Genomic DNA, 16,523 nt, shown 5'->3' on the forward strand with positions numbered 1-16,523 from the left:
GAGAGAAATGGAGAGAGGAGGGGAAGACAGAGAGGGGGAGAGAAAGATAGACACCTGCAGACCTGCTTTACTGGTTGTGAAGCGACTCCCCGCAGGTGGGGAGTGGGGGGCTTGAACCGGCATCCTTGAGTGGGTCCTTGCATCTCGTGCCATGTGCGCTTAAATCATTGTGCTACTGCCGGACCCCCTCCCCTGTCTTTACCCTAAAGACATGTCACTATTAATTCCAGCTGGGCTTTTCCATTTATAGGCTATCAGGGCTGTAGTTTCACAGCTGCTTTCTCTTCCCCTTACACACCTTCATGAGCTGTGGAGCAGTGCTGCAGGTACCACTCCTCTCTGTTCCTCCCTCTCTCCCTGCCTCTCTGTCGATTTCATCTTTGACTTAAACAAAATAACTGCTTTTATGTAAATATGGGAGTGTAGCCTTATGACAACAGAAATCCTACAAACCAACATTTCCTCAATAAAGTGTTAGCTGGGGGGAAGGAAAGACACTGTAGCACCAACGTGGTGTCATAGCATCATACTTCCTATATGGTGGCAAGACTCAGACAGGGGCCACCCCGAGGCAGACACCCTGCCCACTGGGCTAGCTCTCCAGCCTGTATTGAAGTTTTTGAAGTAACCCAGTTTGTGTTTTCTCCCCTCCCTGAGCAATCACTTAGCTGCTTGCTCACAGTTTCAACTCTTCCACTCTGTCCCCCCCACACACACTATAAGGAAAAATCTAAAGTCTTTATCTTTCTCACGTCTCCCAAAGTAAGTAAAAAGAGATTGTTTAAGGCAGACCATAGAGATAGAAAGATCATTTGGTAATCTATAAGGGAAGAGTTGGAAAATAGCTCGCTGAGTAGAACATACACATTACCCTATGAGAGGTCCTGGGTTCGAGCCCCTAGCCTCCTAACATGGGAGCACAGTGTTACAACATGAACAGTCCTCTGTGGTGTTTATTCACCTGCATGGAGGGGGGAGAAGTATTTGTTTGTTGAAAATGCAAAATCTTGTTTTTTATGAATGTTTATTTATTTATGAGACAGACGTAGGGTGGGCAATAGAGAGGGAGTGCGAGCAAATGAGCCAGGAAATCATTCTGGCACATGCAGTGCCAGGGATCGAACTTGGGACCTCATATTCATTTACTTATTGATTTGTTTGCTTCCAGCCGAGTGTGTTCTGAATGCCTTGATTTGCTTCTGTTCCGTTTTGGAGGCTTAGAGCATGAAGCCACCATCCTTACTTCTATTCCAACTATTACCGTTTAGTGTTGTTCTTGCTATCACTGTTCTTACTATTATCATTTTGCTCCATTAAAACAGGGCATAGGCTGCAACAGCTGAGTGAAGGAGCCAAGGGCCGGCAGATGGGAAGCGGAGGTGACGGGGAGCGCTGGGGCTCAGACAGAGGCACACGAGGCAGCCTCAACGAGCAGATAGCTCTCGTGCTCATGCGGCTGCAGGAGGACATGCAGAACGTTCTGCAGCGTCTTCACAAACTGGAAACCATAACAGCTTCGCAGGTCAGCTTCCCAGTCTGCCTTGGCTTCGTCATCACACACTGGGTGGATCACACAAGTAGCTCACTGGGGAGGGTGCCTGCCTTATCATACAGGAGGCGCAGGTTCGAGCCCCAGTCACCACATGAGGAGGTTCCAGTGGTGGTGTCTCTCCATGTCTTTCTGTCTCTTTATATATATCTTAATCAAAGAGTCTGCTCAGTGTGGTGAGGCCACACATGTGCCAGGCTTTGGAGATACCAGGAAAAAAAGTTTTACACAAATCAGTATATACTAGTGATCAAATAAATAACTGGAACTTAGAGGCCAGGTGGTGGCATACGTGGTTAAGAACACACACTACAGTGCACAAAGGACCTGGGTTCGAGCCCCAAGTCCTCACCTGCAGGGGGAAAGCTTCACAAGTGGTGAAGCAGGGCTACAGGTGTCTCTCTTTCCTTTTTTTTTTTTTTTTTTTTTTTGCCTCCAGAGTTATCGCTGGGGGTTCAGTGCCTGCACTACAAATCCACTACTCCTGGAGGCCATTTTTTCCCATTCTTGTGGTCCTTCTTGTTGTTATTGTTAAAGTTGTCATTGCTGTTGTTGTTGGGTAGGACATAGAGAAATGGAGAGAGGAAGGGAAGACAGAGAGGGGAAGAGAAAGACAGACTCCTGCAGACCTGCTCCACTGGTTGTGAAATGACCCCCTTGCAGATGAGGAGCTGGGGGCTCCCTCTCTCTTTCTGTCTCTGTCCAATAATAAATAAATATATTTAAAAAAAAAGAGATAGCCAATAGACTGGAAAGACATCTGACATTATGCAGGTTTGAAGCCAGGTACCACATGGGAGTGCTGTGGCACCAGGGAAAGCTCTGGGAACTGTGTTTGCCTCTCGCACCCTTTCTCTCTCTCCCTGTCTCACTATGTGGGGAAACCACACTTGTGCAAGACTTCAGCTACACACACACACACACACACACACACACACACACACACACACACACACACACACACAGAAAATAGAAATCTTTTTCATTTTGTCAAACCTAAATCATTTTCGTTGTGTTTGTAGGCAAAGTCGTCAACATTACAGACCAGCAGTCAACCTCACTCACAGGTAAATTCTTTTTGTTTAAGATTTTATTTATTGATTGATGAGAAAGGAGGAGAGAGAGAAAGAACCAGACATCACTCTGGTACATGTGTTGCCGGGGCTTGAACTCAGGACCTCACACTTGAGAGTCAAGTGCTTTATCCACTGTACCACCTCCCGGACCACACACAGGTAAATTCTTTACTTACATCTCAGTGCCAGTGGAAAGGAGGATTCAGATCAGTAGGAGAATACATGCTTCCCACATGAGGCCCTAGGTTCGGTACCCCAAAATCTAAATGTCAAATTGTCAGACCAGACAGTATTTTTTTTTTTTTTTTTTTTAGACAGACAGTATTTAGGGCACAGCTGTAGACTGCAAGTTCCAAGTAAATTTCAGTACAATTAGGGTCCGTTTGTTTAAAGATTTTATTTATTTAGTAATGAGAAAGATAGGAGAGAGAGAGGCCAGACGTCAGTCTTGTACATGTGCTTGAGAGTCCAGTGCTTTACCTAGTATGCTCCCTCCTGGGCCATGATTACATGAAATTCTTAAAGCAGACCAGTGAAATGTCCCTGTCTACTCGTTTTGTGTTTATTTAAATCTCAAATACCCCTGGAATTTTACTTACTGAGTTATGCTCTGGACTGTTTAATATATAGCTCTCCAGGAGAGAAATTGGAGTTGGATGTATTATGATTTAAGTTCAAATATGTAACAGGTTGATGACCTGCTCACTTTATTTTCTCAGAAACCATCTTGGTGGCCCTTTGAGATGTCTCCTGGTGCACTAACTTTTGCCATCATATGGCCTTTTATTGCCCAGTGGCTGGTGCATTTATATTATCAACGAAGAAGAAGGTAATATTATAGCTCTGTTAACTCCAAATGGTATATAAAATCTTATCATGGGGGGCCGGGCTGTAGCACAGTGGGTTAAGTGCACATGGTGTGAAGCGCAAGGACTGGCATAAGGATCCTGGGTTGAGCCCTCTGGCTCCCCACCTGAAGGGGGGGTCGCTTCACAAGTGGTGAAGCAGGTCTGCAGTGTCTATCTTTCTCCCCCGCCCCCCGTCTTCCCCTCTTCTCTTGACTTCTGTCTGTCCTATCCAACAACAACAGCAATGAAAACAGTAACAATAAATACAACAAGGATAACAAAATGGAAAAAAAAAAAAAGGCCTCCAGGAGCAGAGGATTTGTAGTGTAGGCACCAAGCCCCAGCAATAACCCTGGAGGCGGAAAAAAAAAAAAAAGACTTATGATTGAGCTGGAAATAGGTCCATTTTATTGGTATCAGCCAATTATCATATGGAGTAGCCTATACTAATCATAAAACTGGAATTACCATAGAAATGATACCTGGTAATTTCTTTTATTTTTAATTTTTATTTATTAATTTTCCCTTTTGTTGCCCTTGTTTTTTATTGTTGTTATCGATGTCATCATTGTTAGATAGGACAGAGAGAAATGGAGAGAGGAGGGGAAGACAGAGAGGGGAAGAGAAAGACAGACACCTGCAGACCTGCTTCACCACCTGTGAAGCGACTCCCCTGCAGGTGGAGAGCCGGGGGCTCGAAGCGGGATCCTTACGCTGGTCCTTGAGCTTCGGGCCACGTGCGCTTAACCCGCTGCAATACCGCCCAACTCCCAGATACCGGGTAATTTAATACTTAAAACTTAAAGTTTTTTCTTCATGCGGTTTGGGAAGTGGCACAGTGGCTAATGGGTTGATTCTCAAACTTGAGGTCCTGAGTTCCATTCCATGGCATCACATAGGCCAGAGTGATGCTCACTGCGTGGGTGTGCACGGCTCACCTCACCGTAGGCGCTGTCCAGATTCAAATCCCAGCACCACACTGCATTGCCGTGGCACCAGAGGAAGCTCTGTTGCTCTGCTGTCTCTCCCCTCTCAACTTGGGAACAGTGAAGTTCTTCATACATGAAGACTCGGATCTGAAGAAAACAATTTTTTTTTCACTAAAGATCATCTAATTTATTTACATACCTTTTATAGTGAAAAATAGTAACAAATATTAAATATTACAACATGGGGCCAGGCAGTAGTGCAGCGGGTTAAGCGCACCTGGCGTGAAGCACGAGGAGGACTTTCTTAAGGATCCCGGTTCAAGCCCCGGCTCCCCACCTGCAGGGGGTCACTTCACAGGCGGTGAACAGGACTGCAGGTGTCTGTCTTTCTCTCCCCCTCTCTGTCTTCCCCTCCACTCCCCATTTCTCTCTTGTCTTATTCAACAATAATGGCAGCAATGACAACAATAACAATAATAAAAAGGACAACAAAAAAAAAATGGAAAAAAGATGGCCTCTCGGAGCAGTGGATTTGTAGTACAGGCACTGAGCCCTAGCAATAACCCTGGAGGCAAAAAAAAAAAATCTATTATGACTTAAAGGGAAACAGTGAATGAGACTTGGGCATCAGCAGGCTCTACCCATTGAGCTGCCTTCCCTGCTGCTGAAGCAATGCTGATGTTAAAGGGTAGCAGGTAAAGAAGTAGAGAGTGCCTACCTGTCCTGTATACCTTTGACTTTGACATTTAAAAAAAATTATTTATTCCCTTTTTTTTAATTGTTGTAGTAGTTGTTGTTATTGATGTCGCCGTTGTTGGATAGAACAGAGAAATGGAGAGAAGAAGGGAAGACAGAAGGGGAGAGAAAGATAGACACCTGCAGACCTGCTTCACCACTTGCAGAGTGACTCCCCTGCAGGTGGGGAGCTGGGGGCTCGAACCGGGATCCTTATATAGTCCTTGTGCTTTGCGCCACCTGCGCTTAACCCACTGCACTACCGCCCGACTCCCAACATTTTTTTTTAATAGAAACAGAAATCAAGAGGGACTGGGGAGACAAAGAGGGAGAAAAAAAGAGAGACACCTGCCCACCTGCTTCACTACTTGTGAAGCTTCTTCCCTCTTGCAGGTGGAGACCAGGTGGAACCTGGGTCCTTGCATGTGGTAACGTGTACTCAACCAGGTGCACCACCTCCCAGCTTCTGTGCCATTGGATTAAAGGCATTACATTTCAAGAGATTCACAGCCTTATAATTGACTCTAAAGTAACAGGTCATTCTAATTCGAGGGTCAGAATTCCTGTTTGGGAAGGACGGAGGTAACACCAATTAGTCTGGGGATAAGAGTTTAAAAGTGGTGAGGTGTGTGCTCTATCGGGGAGCTTTCTCCAGACCTTCAGGAGAGCTGTTTATCAAATGGCACTTGGGGCAAATGCTGCTGGCCTCAAAAAGCTACTGCGGAGGGGAAATAAGTCCAAAGGGAAAGGTAGAATTTATTCCTGTTCTGTGACTTCATTTTGTAGGTTTTTATAAAAGATTTTTATTTATTAATGAGAAAGATAGGAGGAGAGAGAGAAAGAACCAGACATCACTCTGGTACATGTGCTGCCGGGGATTGAACTCAGGACCTCATGCTTGAGAGTCCGATGCTTTATCTACTACACCACCTCCCAGACCACACAAGTTTATAAAAAGAGAAAGTTATCATTAAAAGTCTGAAAAGGGCCCATGAAATTGCTCACCCAGATAGTGCTCTGTTTTGCCATGTGCACCATCCAGGTTCAAGCCCAAGCCCCACATTGGAGGAAACTTTGTTGCTGTGGTACGGTGCCCCCCTTTCTCTGTCTTTCCCTTAAGCCAGAGCACTGCTCAGCTGTCTTATGTGGTATGGGGGATTGAACCTGGGACCTGAGAGCCTCAGGCATGAGAGTCTGTTTGTATACCTACTATGCTATCTACCCCACCCTCTTTGTCTCTCTGAAAAATTCATCGTGGATCAGTAACGTTTCAATGATGATGACAAAAAAAGAAAAAAGAAAGAAAAAGAAAAGAAGGAAAAAAAAAAAACCCTGAAAAATATTCTAAACTTCCAAAGATCCTGTGGTGACGTGTGTATATTCTAGACGATTGGGAGATTTAGAGACCAAACTGTGTGTGTGTGTGTGTTATTGTTGTTTTGTTTTTTAGTAACTCTGCACAGGGCCTTTGTATAGAAACCTGCATCACATGGGTTCTTAATCAGTGTTGTTAACGATTCAAGCACATCACAGCTGAAATTTCTTCTGCTCAGACTCACTCAGGAAGATAGCTGTGAGAACCACCCACACTTGTCTGTGTTAACCACTTCAATTCGTTCTTTTTATTTATTTTTTACTTTTTTCATTCTTTTTGTCCCAAGGGCCTCTTATTGTAGTAAATGAAAAGTGATCTGATTATTTTAAATGCTACTCTTGCCAAGGAAGTGTGCCTAAGAGGATTTCTACAGAGCATAAGGAGTGATCTGATTATTTAGAACATCACTCCCACCAAGGGGTTACATAACAGTATTTCTACAGAGGAATGATTCTGGATGAGAGAGTTCTTGGCACTGGGCTTGTTGTGGTCTGGCAAGGATACAGAGCTTTTATAGCTGTCGCACCCTCCCCAGAACTCCAAGCAGGTTTGGTCTTTGGATCTTGTGTCAGCTAGCTCTCCCTTTGATTGGTCATTTACTCTGTTCTCATGAGTCATCACATTGATATAGTTGTTGGATTATGTATTCCCCCCACCCCTCCTCAGCTAAACTGAGAGCTCTTTTGGGAGCTGAGCCAGCCCCAGTTACGCTTGAGTCTCTATTACCTTAGAAATAAGCAGATAGGGAGTCGGGTGGTAGCACAGCGGGTTAAGCGCACATGGCGTGAAGCACAAGGACCAGCGAAAGGATCCCGGTTTGAGCCCCGGCTCCCCACCTGCAGGGGAGTCGCTTCACAAGTGGTGAAGCAGGTCTGCAGGTGTCTTTCTCTCCCCCTCTCTGTCTTCCCCTCCTCTCTCCATTTTCCTCTGTCCTAACAATGACAACATCAATAATAATAACTACAACAACAATGAAAAATAACAAGGGTAACAAAAGGAAAAATAAATGGCGCAGTGGATAAAGCATCGGACTCTCAAGCATGAGGTCCTGAGTTCAATCCCTGCAGCACATGTACCAGAGTGATGGCTGGTTCTTTCTCTTTCCTATGTTTCTCATTAATAAATAAATAAAATCTTTTTTTTTTAAATAAATTTTTTTAAAGAAATAAATAAGCAGATACTAAATATATACCAATTCTATGAAGAGTTCAGGTTGAATACCCATAATTCCTTTGTAGTTTCATTCATCTTTTTAAAAAATGTTGTAATTATCTTTATTTATTTGATAGACACTCAGAATTTGAGAGGGAAGGGGAGAGAGAGACACCTGTACCCCTGCTTCACTACTTGTGAAGTTTTCCCTCTGCAGGTGGGGACCAGGGGCTTGAACCTGGGTCCTTGTGCATTGTAACAGGTATGCTCAGTCAGGTGCGCCACCACCCGGCCCCCATTCATCTTTTTTTTTTAATAGTCAATCCATCCACCCACCCACCCATCCATCCATCCTTTTGCCCATTTTTATTCACTTCCTTTTTAAATTTTTTAAAAAATTTATTGGATTAGAGACAGTCAGAAATTGAGAGGAAGGGGAAGATAGAGAGGAAGAGAGACAAAGAAACATTGCCTCATCATTTGCAAAGCTCTCCCCCTGCAAGTGAGGACTGAGGGCCCAGCCCGGGTCCTTGCGCACTAACGTGCGCTCACCCAGTGCGCCACTGTCTGGCCCCTCATTCATCCTTTTCTGCTTCACTATGTATCCATCTTGATATAGTTATGTAATAATCCCCCTAAATCTAAATTGTACTAAGCCAACTAAAAAGGCTTGACCATTATGCATCTACCCCTGCCTACATGAAGTAATTTCTTCCACTCTCCTTTTTTGTTTGTTTGTTTTATTAGTGATTTAATGATTAACAAGCTTGTGGGATAAGAGGGGTACAATTCCAGATAATTCCCACCACCAAAGTTCCATATCCCTCCTCTCCATTCTTTATCCCTCTGAGAGTATGGGCCAAAGATCTTTTTTTTTTTTTTTTTTAATTTTATTTTTTTGAGAGAGATGCAGAGAGAGACACACACATAGAGAAACACCAGAGCACTGCTCAGCTCTGGTTTATGGTGGTGCAGGGGATTGAACCTGGGATTTAGGAGCCTCAGGCATGAGAGTCTGTTTGCATAAACATTATGCTGTTTCCCCTGCCCGGGCCAAAGATCTTTATGGGGTGCAAAAGGTGCAAGGTTTGGCTTCTGTAATTGCTTCTCTGCTGGACATGGGCGTTGACAGCCTGATTCTATCTTTCCTTAGTGGGGTAGAGCTCTGGGGAGGTGGGGTTCCAGGACACATTGGTGAGTTCGCCTGCCCAGAGCTATTAGGATGGTGTCATGGTAATGTCTGTGACTTGGTGGTTGAAAAGCAGTAAGATATGAAGCAGGGCAAATTGTTTAATAATCAGGAACTGTAAATTCTAAATGACTGCCTGTAAGATTACATGGTCTCATTTTAGAATTTAAACATTAATACATTAACATTCAGGTAATTTTTGGCATGGATGTATTTCATAATCAAGTTGCATATATATACATATTTATAAGGAATTGGTGTTCACTTTCTTTTTAAAGAAAATTGAACTGAAGAAGATGGTATTTTACACATGAAGAGCACTGGGCCTGGATGACCTTGGAAAGAAATAGACTCTGGAGTACAGAAGAAAATCTTAGTTTGTGATGATTTCATTTCTTTTTGTTGTCCAGTAGTTTGGTTTATGTACATACATATATACATATATATTTTGCACTACACAAATGATAACATTTTAAGGTCTAATATTGATGATACTTGAATAACCAACCTCAGCTAGCTTATAAGTAGCATACCTAGACCAGCCTCCCCTTGAACTTGAAGGACATTAAATTATTGATTATTGTTTGGTAACATATTTACCTGATTATCTCCCATAGAGAAATAGAAACTGCTTTTCCAAGGTACAGCTGTGATCATGAGATTTATAACCGCACGTTTTTTGTTTCCGACATTAAACATGAAAAGAATGCAAGGGAGGTGGTAATTTTAAACGAGATTAAACTGACTTAGTAGCTTAATCATTGAATTGCCACACCAAGGAGCGTTGAAAACTACGGGAAGAATCTTTGCTATGTCTACTTGGTGGGGTGTCCATAGTCTTTTTTTGACTTTAGTGGTCAGGCACCAGTATTTCAAAGAAGAGCTCAACATGCTTGGATTTTACAAATGGTTCATAGAATAACCTGTTGATGGAAATAATGAAAAAAAAAAAAAAAAAGGTCTTAAAGGAGGCATGGAAGTGTATCCTGAGCCTGCAGACCACTAGTAAGATTTTTACCCAGTCACATACACTTATTCCTTTGTAATCGTTTTAATTGAGGATATCTTATCTCTGCTTTATAGGGTGCTTTGAAATATAAACTTATTTATAATCTTTTTATAAACATCACAAAGGAGACACATGAAAAACACTTTTCTGCAACCAGTAACCTATGCAGACGAAACCCTCAGCCTTTTAGTGCCTCTGCTTTTTCCTTTGGGGGTGTAGCGTTTGAGATTCTCCCATTTCACACAGGTATTGGAAGAAAGCGCGAGCGAGCTCACAGACCATACGCACGCATCCTTGTAAATAGGGCCAGCCCAGCTAGTGAAGATGCAAATCCTTTTCCTCCAACACCTGATGCTCAACTGAAAAGAAGACTAGGTCCCGGAAGACTGTTTGGAAGTTACTCTTTCCAAATTCTCTGCTCATTTGAATATGACTTGTGCTTTAAAGAGTTATCTGATTCGAAAACTCTTGGTATCAAATACTTTCAAAGCATTTCCGGCATGTATAAGGTTAGGTTTAGTATAGTGTGTTCAGTGTTTTCAGGATGAATAACTCACCCCTCTTATGCAGGGTGGGTCTTTGCCTGAAGGGGAGGGTTGAAGAATTTTCTTTTCCCAAGAATTTACTCCCTTTGCCCCCGCTTCATATAACCTGATATTTCTGTAATTTCAATCCCATCCTGATAAGTTTGCCTGACTGTAGGAACCTACTAGTATTTACATTTTAAAACATGTCCTCTGTTTATTTGGGGACAGCAGGAAGAAATGAAACAAGAAATTAAACTGTGTATGAAAATTAAGTTTAGAGCTGTGGATCAGGGAGTATTTTCAAAAATTAGACATCAATCTCCTATCAGAAAGTGATGGTTTTTCCTCTTAATATGTAAATAAAATGAAAATTAAGAATGTAAGCTGTTGTGATTTATTACAGAAGGGGGGATAATTAACTCCTAGGGATAACTTATTTGTATCCTGTTCCACAGTCTTATTTTATAGTTTGAAAAACACTTTGCACACAGTTCTGTATATAAAAGTAAAGATGTAATTATAGGATATAGTATTACTGCTTTAATATTTTTAAATGATCTTTCCTGTTTATTGTTAAACTACGTTAAAAATAAAAGGTTAATGAGAAATGATGTTTTTATTGTTATGGTTAGAAGTACATTGGGGGTTAAGCGCACATGGCGCAAAGTGCAAGGACCAGCATAAGGATCCCAGTTCAAGCCCCCGGCTCCCTACCTGCCGGGGAGTCGCTTCACAGGCGGTGAAGCAGGTCTGCAGGTGTCTTTCTCTCTCCGTGTCTTCCCCTCCTCTCTCCATTTCTCTCTATCCTATCCAGCAACATCAATAACAACAATAACTACAATAAAACAAGGGCGACAAAAGGGAATATTAAAAAAATATAAAAAAATAAGTACATTGGTTACATCCTAAGATTTAAGTCAGAATAAACTGGATTCATGTCTCTGAAGAACATGTGACTACATATAATTTTATAAAAATATCAGAGGCATGGACCAGGAAGACTATATAATGGTAACACACAGGGCTTACATGCAAGAGGCCCCAGGTTTGATCCCTGGCACCTTTAATAAAAATAAAGTCGTGGTCAGGGAGGTGGTGCAGTGGATAAAGCATTGGACTCTCAAGCATGAGGTCCAGAGTTCAGTCCCTGGCAGCACATGTACTGGAGTGATGTCTGGTTCCTATCATTTCTCATGAATAAATAAATAAAAGTTTAAAAATAAATAAGAGACAAGCATGACATTTAATCTATTCATTTGGGTGAGAATGTTAATCAGGTCAAGATCTTAATTTCAATTCTATCAACTGTTTGCTTATTCTTACCAGAGCACTACTCAGCTCTGGCTTATTGGTAGTGCCAGATTGAACCTGGGGGGTCTCTGAATCTCTGGCATGAAAGTCTGTTCCATAACTTCACTGTTAACTCCTAGGCCCTCAATTCTTACAACTAACTAGCTTCCTTGTAGCACAGGAGGTGGCACAATGACAGGATTCTGGATTTGGGAGTCAGGTGGTAGCGCAGTGGGTTAAGCACAGGTGGGGCAAAGCGCAAGGACCTGTGTCAGGATCCTGGTTTGAGCCCCTGGCTTCCCACCTGCAGGCGAGTCATTTCACAGGCGGTGAAGCAGGTCTGCAGATGTCTATCCCTGTCTTCCCCTCCTCTCTCCATTTCTCTCTGTCCTAACAACAATAGTAACTACAGCAAACGGGAAAATAAATAAATATAAAAAAACACCTGGATTAAAAAATGTGAAGTCCTGAGTTCAAGTTCCTGGCATTCCATGTGCTAGAGTGGTGCTCTGGTTCTCTCAATCTTAATCTTTGTCTCTCTCCTAAAATATACAAATCTGAAAACAAACAAAAATGACTCCCACAGCCACTCAATGATCCCTTAATTTGCCAACTGCTATACTTGCAGTTAGTCTTTTAAAAAACGGCAAGAATTGGGGGTCGGGCGGTGGCGCAGTGGGTTAAGCGCATGTGGCGCAAAGCGCAGGGTGAAGCAGGTCTGCAGGTGTCTATCTTTATCTCCCCTTCTCTGTCTTCCCCTTCTCTCTCCATTTCTCTCTGTCCTATCCAACAACTAATTGCGTCAACAAGGGCAATAATAATAACCACAACGAAGCTATAACAAGGGCAACAAAAGGGGAAAAAAAAAAAAGGCCTCCAGGAGCGGTGGATTCATGGTGCAGGCACCAAGCCCAGCAATAACCCTGGAGGAGGAAAAGGAAAAAAAAAAACAAAAAAAAAAAACGGCAAGAATTGACAATCACACATACTCCATTTTAAGTGTTCCAATTACATTTATTAAGTAAGCTATTTTTTAAGAGATCAGGCAATCTCCAGTAATGCTGCATATGTTATAGATGACTTAAAATGCAGACCATACTTTTTACTAGGATTCAAGCAAGCTGAAACAAGATGTAAGAAGTGCTAGAGTATATCACACCTAAGCTCTGCAGTGCTATTTTAAACAGATGTGGCCCATGGAGAAAGCACCGGGAGCAGTCAAGGCAGCAACATGGTATCATGGAAACTTAAGTTACAACCCTAATCCTTTTGTGTCTTATTCCCAAAGGAATTTGCCAACTGCAGCTCCATCCTGATCACGACTGTAATTTTTTTTTCATTTTATTATTATTTAAAAAAATATTTATTCCCTTTTGTTGCCCTTTTATTGTTGTAGTTATTATTATTGTTATTGCTGCCATTGTTTTTGGATAGGACAGAGAGAAATGGAGAGAGGAGGGAAAGACAGAGGGGGAGAGAAAGACACCTGCAGACCTGCTTCACCGCTTGTGAAGCGACTTCCCTACAAGTGGGGAGCTGGGGGCTTGAACAGGGATCCTTATGCCGGTCCTTGTGCTTTGCGCCACGTGCCCTTAACCCGCTGCACTACTGCCTGACTCCCTCACGAATGTAATGTTATCAACTACCCTTGAAATGACAGCTTTTACAGGCAATCATGTACAAATAAAGTACAGTAAGACAGAACCATATCTTTTCTTTTTTAACACCAAACTAAATGGTGGGCTGAGACAACAGACAGGAAAAGTAATCAGGCTCCTGGCTCACTCTTTTCTCTAAAGTGATAATGTTAGTATAGTTTAACTGAGGCACTAATTTTCATAAAGTGCAGTAACAAAATAAATACAGTAAGAGCACTGAAGAGCTATATACAATTCTGAGGTTAAGATAAATTAGCAAATATAGTCTTGATGGTCTTTTAGCACTGTGGAAGTTGTTGACAGATATTATAAGCTCAGGTAAAATGGTGATCTTTCTTTCAGTCCAGTGTTAAGGAATAATTAATTATCCAAGCTTGTCCATATGCTATAAACTGAATCCAGAAACAGTAAGGTGCTGAGCATTATTCCTGGCTTCAAAATAAGATGTGTCTGTTTCATCATCTGGTTGGGGTATGAAAGGCATTGTCTGATGCTGTAGATTGTCCCAGTCCACATCACTGAAGAGAGGATGGTGTTTGAGCTCTTAGGAAAAATGCAAACCAAAAGAGAATTACAATCTCATTATCCAAGTAAGTACTGTTGTACAGAACTTAAGGAGAGAGAGGGAGGGAGGGAGAGGGAGAGAGAGAAGAGAAACTAAGGAGAGAACGTCTTGCAAATACATTGCTCTACTTTATTTTTAAAATCATTTAAAAAAAATATTTCTTTCATTTTGAGAGAGATACAGAGGAAGAGACCAGAGTACTGCTCAATTCTGGCTTATGGTGATGGTTGGAATTGAGGCAAGGGTCTCTCAGACTCAGAAATGAAAGTTAATTAAGTGAAATGCTGTATTATCTCCTCAGTCCTATTTTATTTATTAGTCAATGAATGCCTGGAACAATTAACCAACAAAAAAATTTCAAGCAACCCAGTAATCTGAACTTGATTATCTTAATTAACATTCATTATCTTAAACAAATCAAAAGATGTGTATACCTGTGTTGATAGCACAATTTGTTAATACCCTAAACTTGGAAGCAACCTAGATGTCCAACAACAGATGAGTGGCTGAGAAAGTAGTGGTAAATATATGCAGTGGAATACTACTCTGCTATTAATAATGATGAAGTCACCTTCTTCACCTCAGCCTGGATGGAGCTTGAAGGAATTATGTGAAGTGAGAGAAGCCAGAAAGAGCAGGATGGGGGGCCGAGATGGTAGCACAGTGGGTTAAGCGCACATGGTGCTAAGTGCAAGGCCCGTGTCATAGGGATCCCGGTTCGAGGCCCCAACTCACCCTGCAGGGGAGTCACTTCACAAGCGGTGAAGCAGGTCTGCAGGTATCTATCTTTCTCTCCCCCTGTCTTCCCGTCCTCTCTCGATTTCTCTATGTCCTATCCAACAACAATGACAGCAATAACAACAATAAAAATCACAATGATAACAAGGGCAACAAAAAGGAAAAAAAAATAGCTTCCAGGAGCAGTGGATTCGTAGTGCAGGCACCGAGCCTCAGCAATAACTCTGGAGGCCAAAAAAAAAGCAGGATGGATATGGAATGATGTTACTCATGGCGGAACTTAAGAAGCAAGAATAGAAAGGGGAAATAGAGCAAAACAGACTGGGTTTGGTGTATTGTGCCAAAGCAAAACAGACTCCCTCCGGAGAGGGAGGGGGTAGGTGGGCTTTTTGGGGCCCTGATGTATAATGGTGGAAAAGACCTAGCCTGGGGGTGAGAGTCTTTTGCAGACACTTCTCAGAGTGAGATGAGAAACTTTACCCATATGTTCAACAACTTTGCTGTATGTCATTAACCCCTCAATTAAAAAAAAACAAAAACAGAAGCTCAAATGCTTACCTTTCATTCCAGCTCTCAATGTATCATCAAGGGTTAAAAATATTTCTACTGCACTTTGAGCATTATCAGATAACTTCTCGTCACCTTCTGGCCAAGGGATATCTATAGTTGCAAATAAGCTTGTTAATCATATTTCAAAAATAGTAATACAAACAGATGAATGAATCTGTGTAAGGGGGGGGAAGGTACCTCTTTTTAGAATATTCTGAAAGACTTGCTGTGGTGTCTCATCATTGAAGGGGGGAATTCCTGTTAGAAACTCAAATAAGCAAACTCCAAGTGCCCACCAGTCAACTGCAGGACCTAGAATATAAGAGGGGCATTTCCTGTAAATATCTGATCAGATAAAACATTAAAATTTAATATTTGAAGGCATCCATCCATCAAGGTTTTCTTCTGAATTCATAAGGTACAGAAGCACACACACCCCAATTACCTTCATTAGACAATATGCTAATTGTTCCCTCTGTTCCAAGAAGTTCATCATTAGCAATTAACTAGTTTCTTTTTTCACCAAATTCCTACTATGCCCCAATTTTTCCAAAGTTAAGCCTTTCTTTACCACTTATCACTCTTAAAAAGAATTTGCGATTTATTTTTCACCATGAGCTGATTTGACCAAAAAAATGTTATTCTTATCACATGAGCTAAGACAAAGAATGGAAAAAAAAAAATCCAAAGTAGTATTGATACAATCAGGAAATTATTGGACATAATGGTTTAACTACTTCTACTAGTAACAGTAAGAATATTCTGGTCCCAAGGTAATACAAGGCTTGTCATTTTTCCTGCAAACTTTAAATAATAGTGTTTTTCTACTCAAGGTCTCTTTACTAAAAAAATAAATGTTGGGGGTCGGGAGGTGGCGCAGTGGGTTAAACGCATGTGGCGCAAAGCGCAGGGACCCGCCTAAGGATCCCGGTTCGAGCCCCCGGCTCCCCACCTGCAGGGGAGTTGCTTCACAGGCGGTGAAGCAGGTCTGCAGGTGTCTATCTTTCTCTCCCCTTCTCTGTCTTCCCCTCCTCTCTCCATTTCTCTCTATCCTATCCAACAACGAATTGCGTCAACAAGGGCAATAATAATAACCACAACGAAGCTACAACAAGGGCAACAAAAGGGGGAAAAAAATGGCCTCCAGGAGCGGTGGATTCATGGTGCAGGCACCAAGCCCAGCAATAACCCTGGAGGAGGAAAAAAAAAAAATGTTAATGGGGCCAGGCAGTGGCACAGTGGGTTAAGCGCACATAGTATGAAGCCTAAGGACCTAGATCGAGCCCCCTGGCTCCCCACCTGCAGGGGGGGTCGCTTCACAAGCAGTGAAGCAG

At 42.2% G+C, this 16,523-nt stretch overlaps 2 protein-coding genes across 11 annotated transcripts in view; one reads left to right on the plus strand and one right to left on the minus strand.

Annotated features, from left to right (window-relative positions):
• Positions 1–16,523, plus strand: part of ACBD5 (acyl-CoA binding domain containing 5) — a 72,616-nt gene that overhangs the window by 35,560 nt on the left and 20,533 nt on the right. For 5 of the 7 annotated variants that reach the window (XM_060192343.1, XM_060192344.1, XM_060192347.1 and 2 more), the window contains 4 exons: positions 1,323–1,522; positions 2,572–2,616; positions 3,345–3,454; positions 10,109–10,997. In XM_060192343.1, coding sequence (XP_060048326.1) covers positions 1,323–1,522; positions 2,572–2,616; positions 3,345–3,454; positions 10,109–10,166 — 413 coding nt within the window. In that variant the 3' untranslated portion in view covers positions 10,167–10,997. Of the gene's footprint in view, positions 1–1,322; positions 1,523–2,571; positions 2,617–3,344; positions 3,455–9,131; positions 10,998–16,523 lie in introns of those variants that run through there. The other 2 variants (XM_016189795.2, XM_060192346.1) reach the window with 2 other exon arrangements.
• MASTL (microtubule associated serine/threonine kinase like) overlaps positions 12,434–16,523 on the minus strand; it is a 49,266-nt gene continuing 45,176 nt past the window's right edge. Inside the window, exons 11-13 of one of the 4 annotated variants that reach the window (XM_060192341.1) lie at positions 15,388–15,501; positions 15,199–15,300; positions 12,434–13,880 (exon numbers count right to left, since the gene is read on the minus strand). In XM_060192341.1, coding sequence (XP_060048324.1) covers positions 13,723–13,880; positions 15,199–15,300; positions 15,388–15,501 — 374 coding nt within the window. In that variant the 3' untranslated portion in view covers positions 12,434–13,722. The remainder of the gene's footprint in view (positions 13,881–15,198; positions 15,301–15,387; positions 15,502–16,523) is intronic. The other 3 variants (XM_060192339.1, XM_060192340.1, XM_060192342.1) reach the window with 3 other exon arrangements.

This window comes from Erinaceus europaeus, chromosome 6 (genome assembly GCF_950295315.1).
Source record: "Erinaceus europaeus chromosome 6, mEriEur2.1, whole genome shotgun sequence".
In the NCBI taxonomy this organism is placed as follows: Eukaryota; Metazoa; Chordata; class Mammalia; order Eulipotyphla; family Erinaceidae; genus Erinaceus; species Erinaceus europaeus.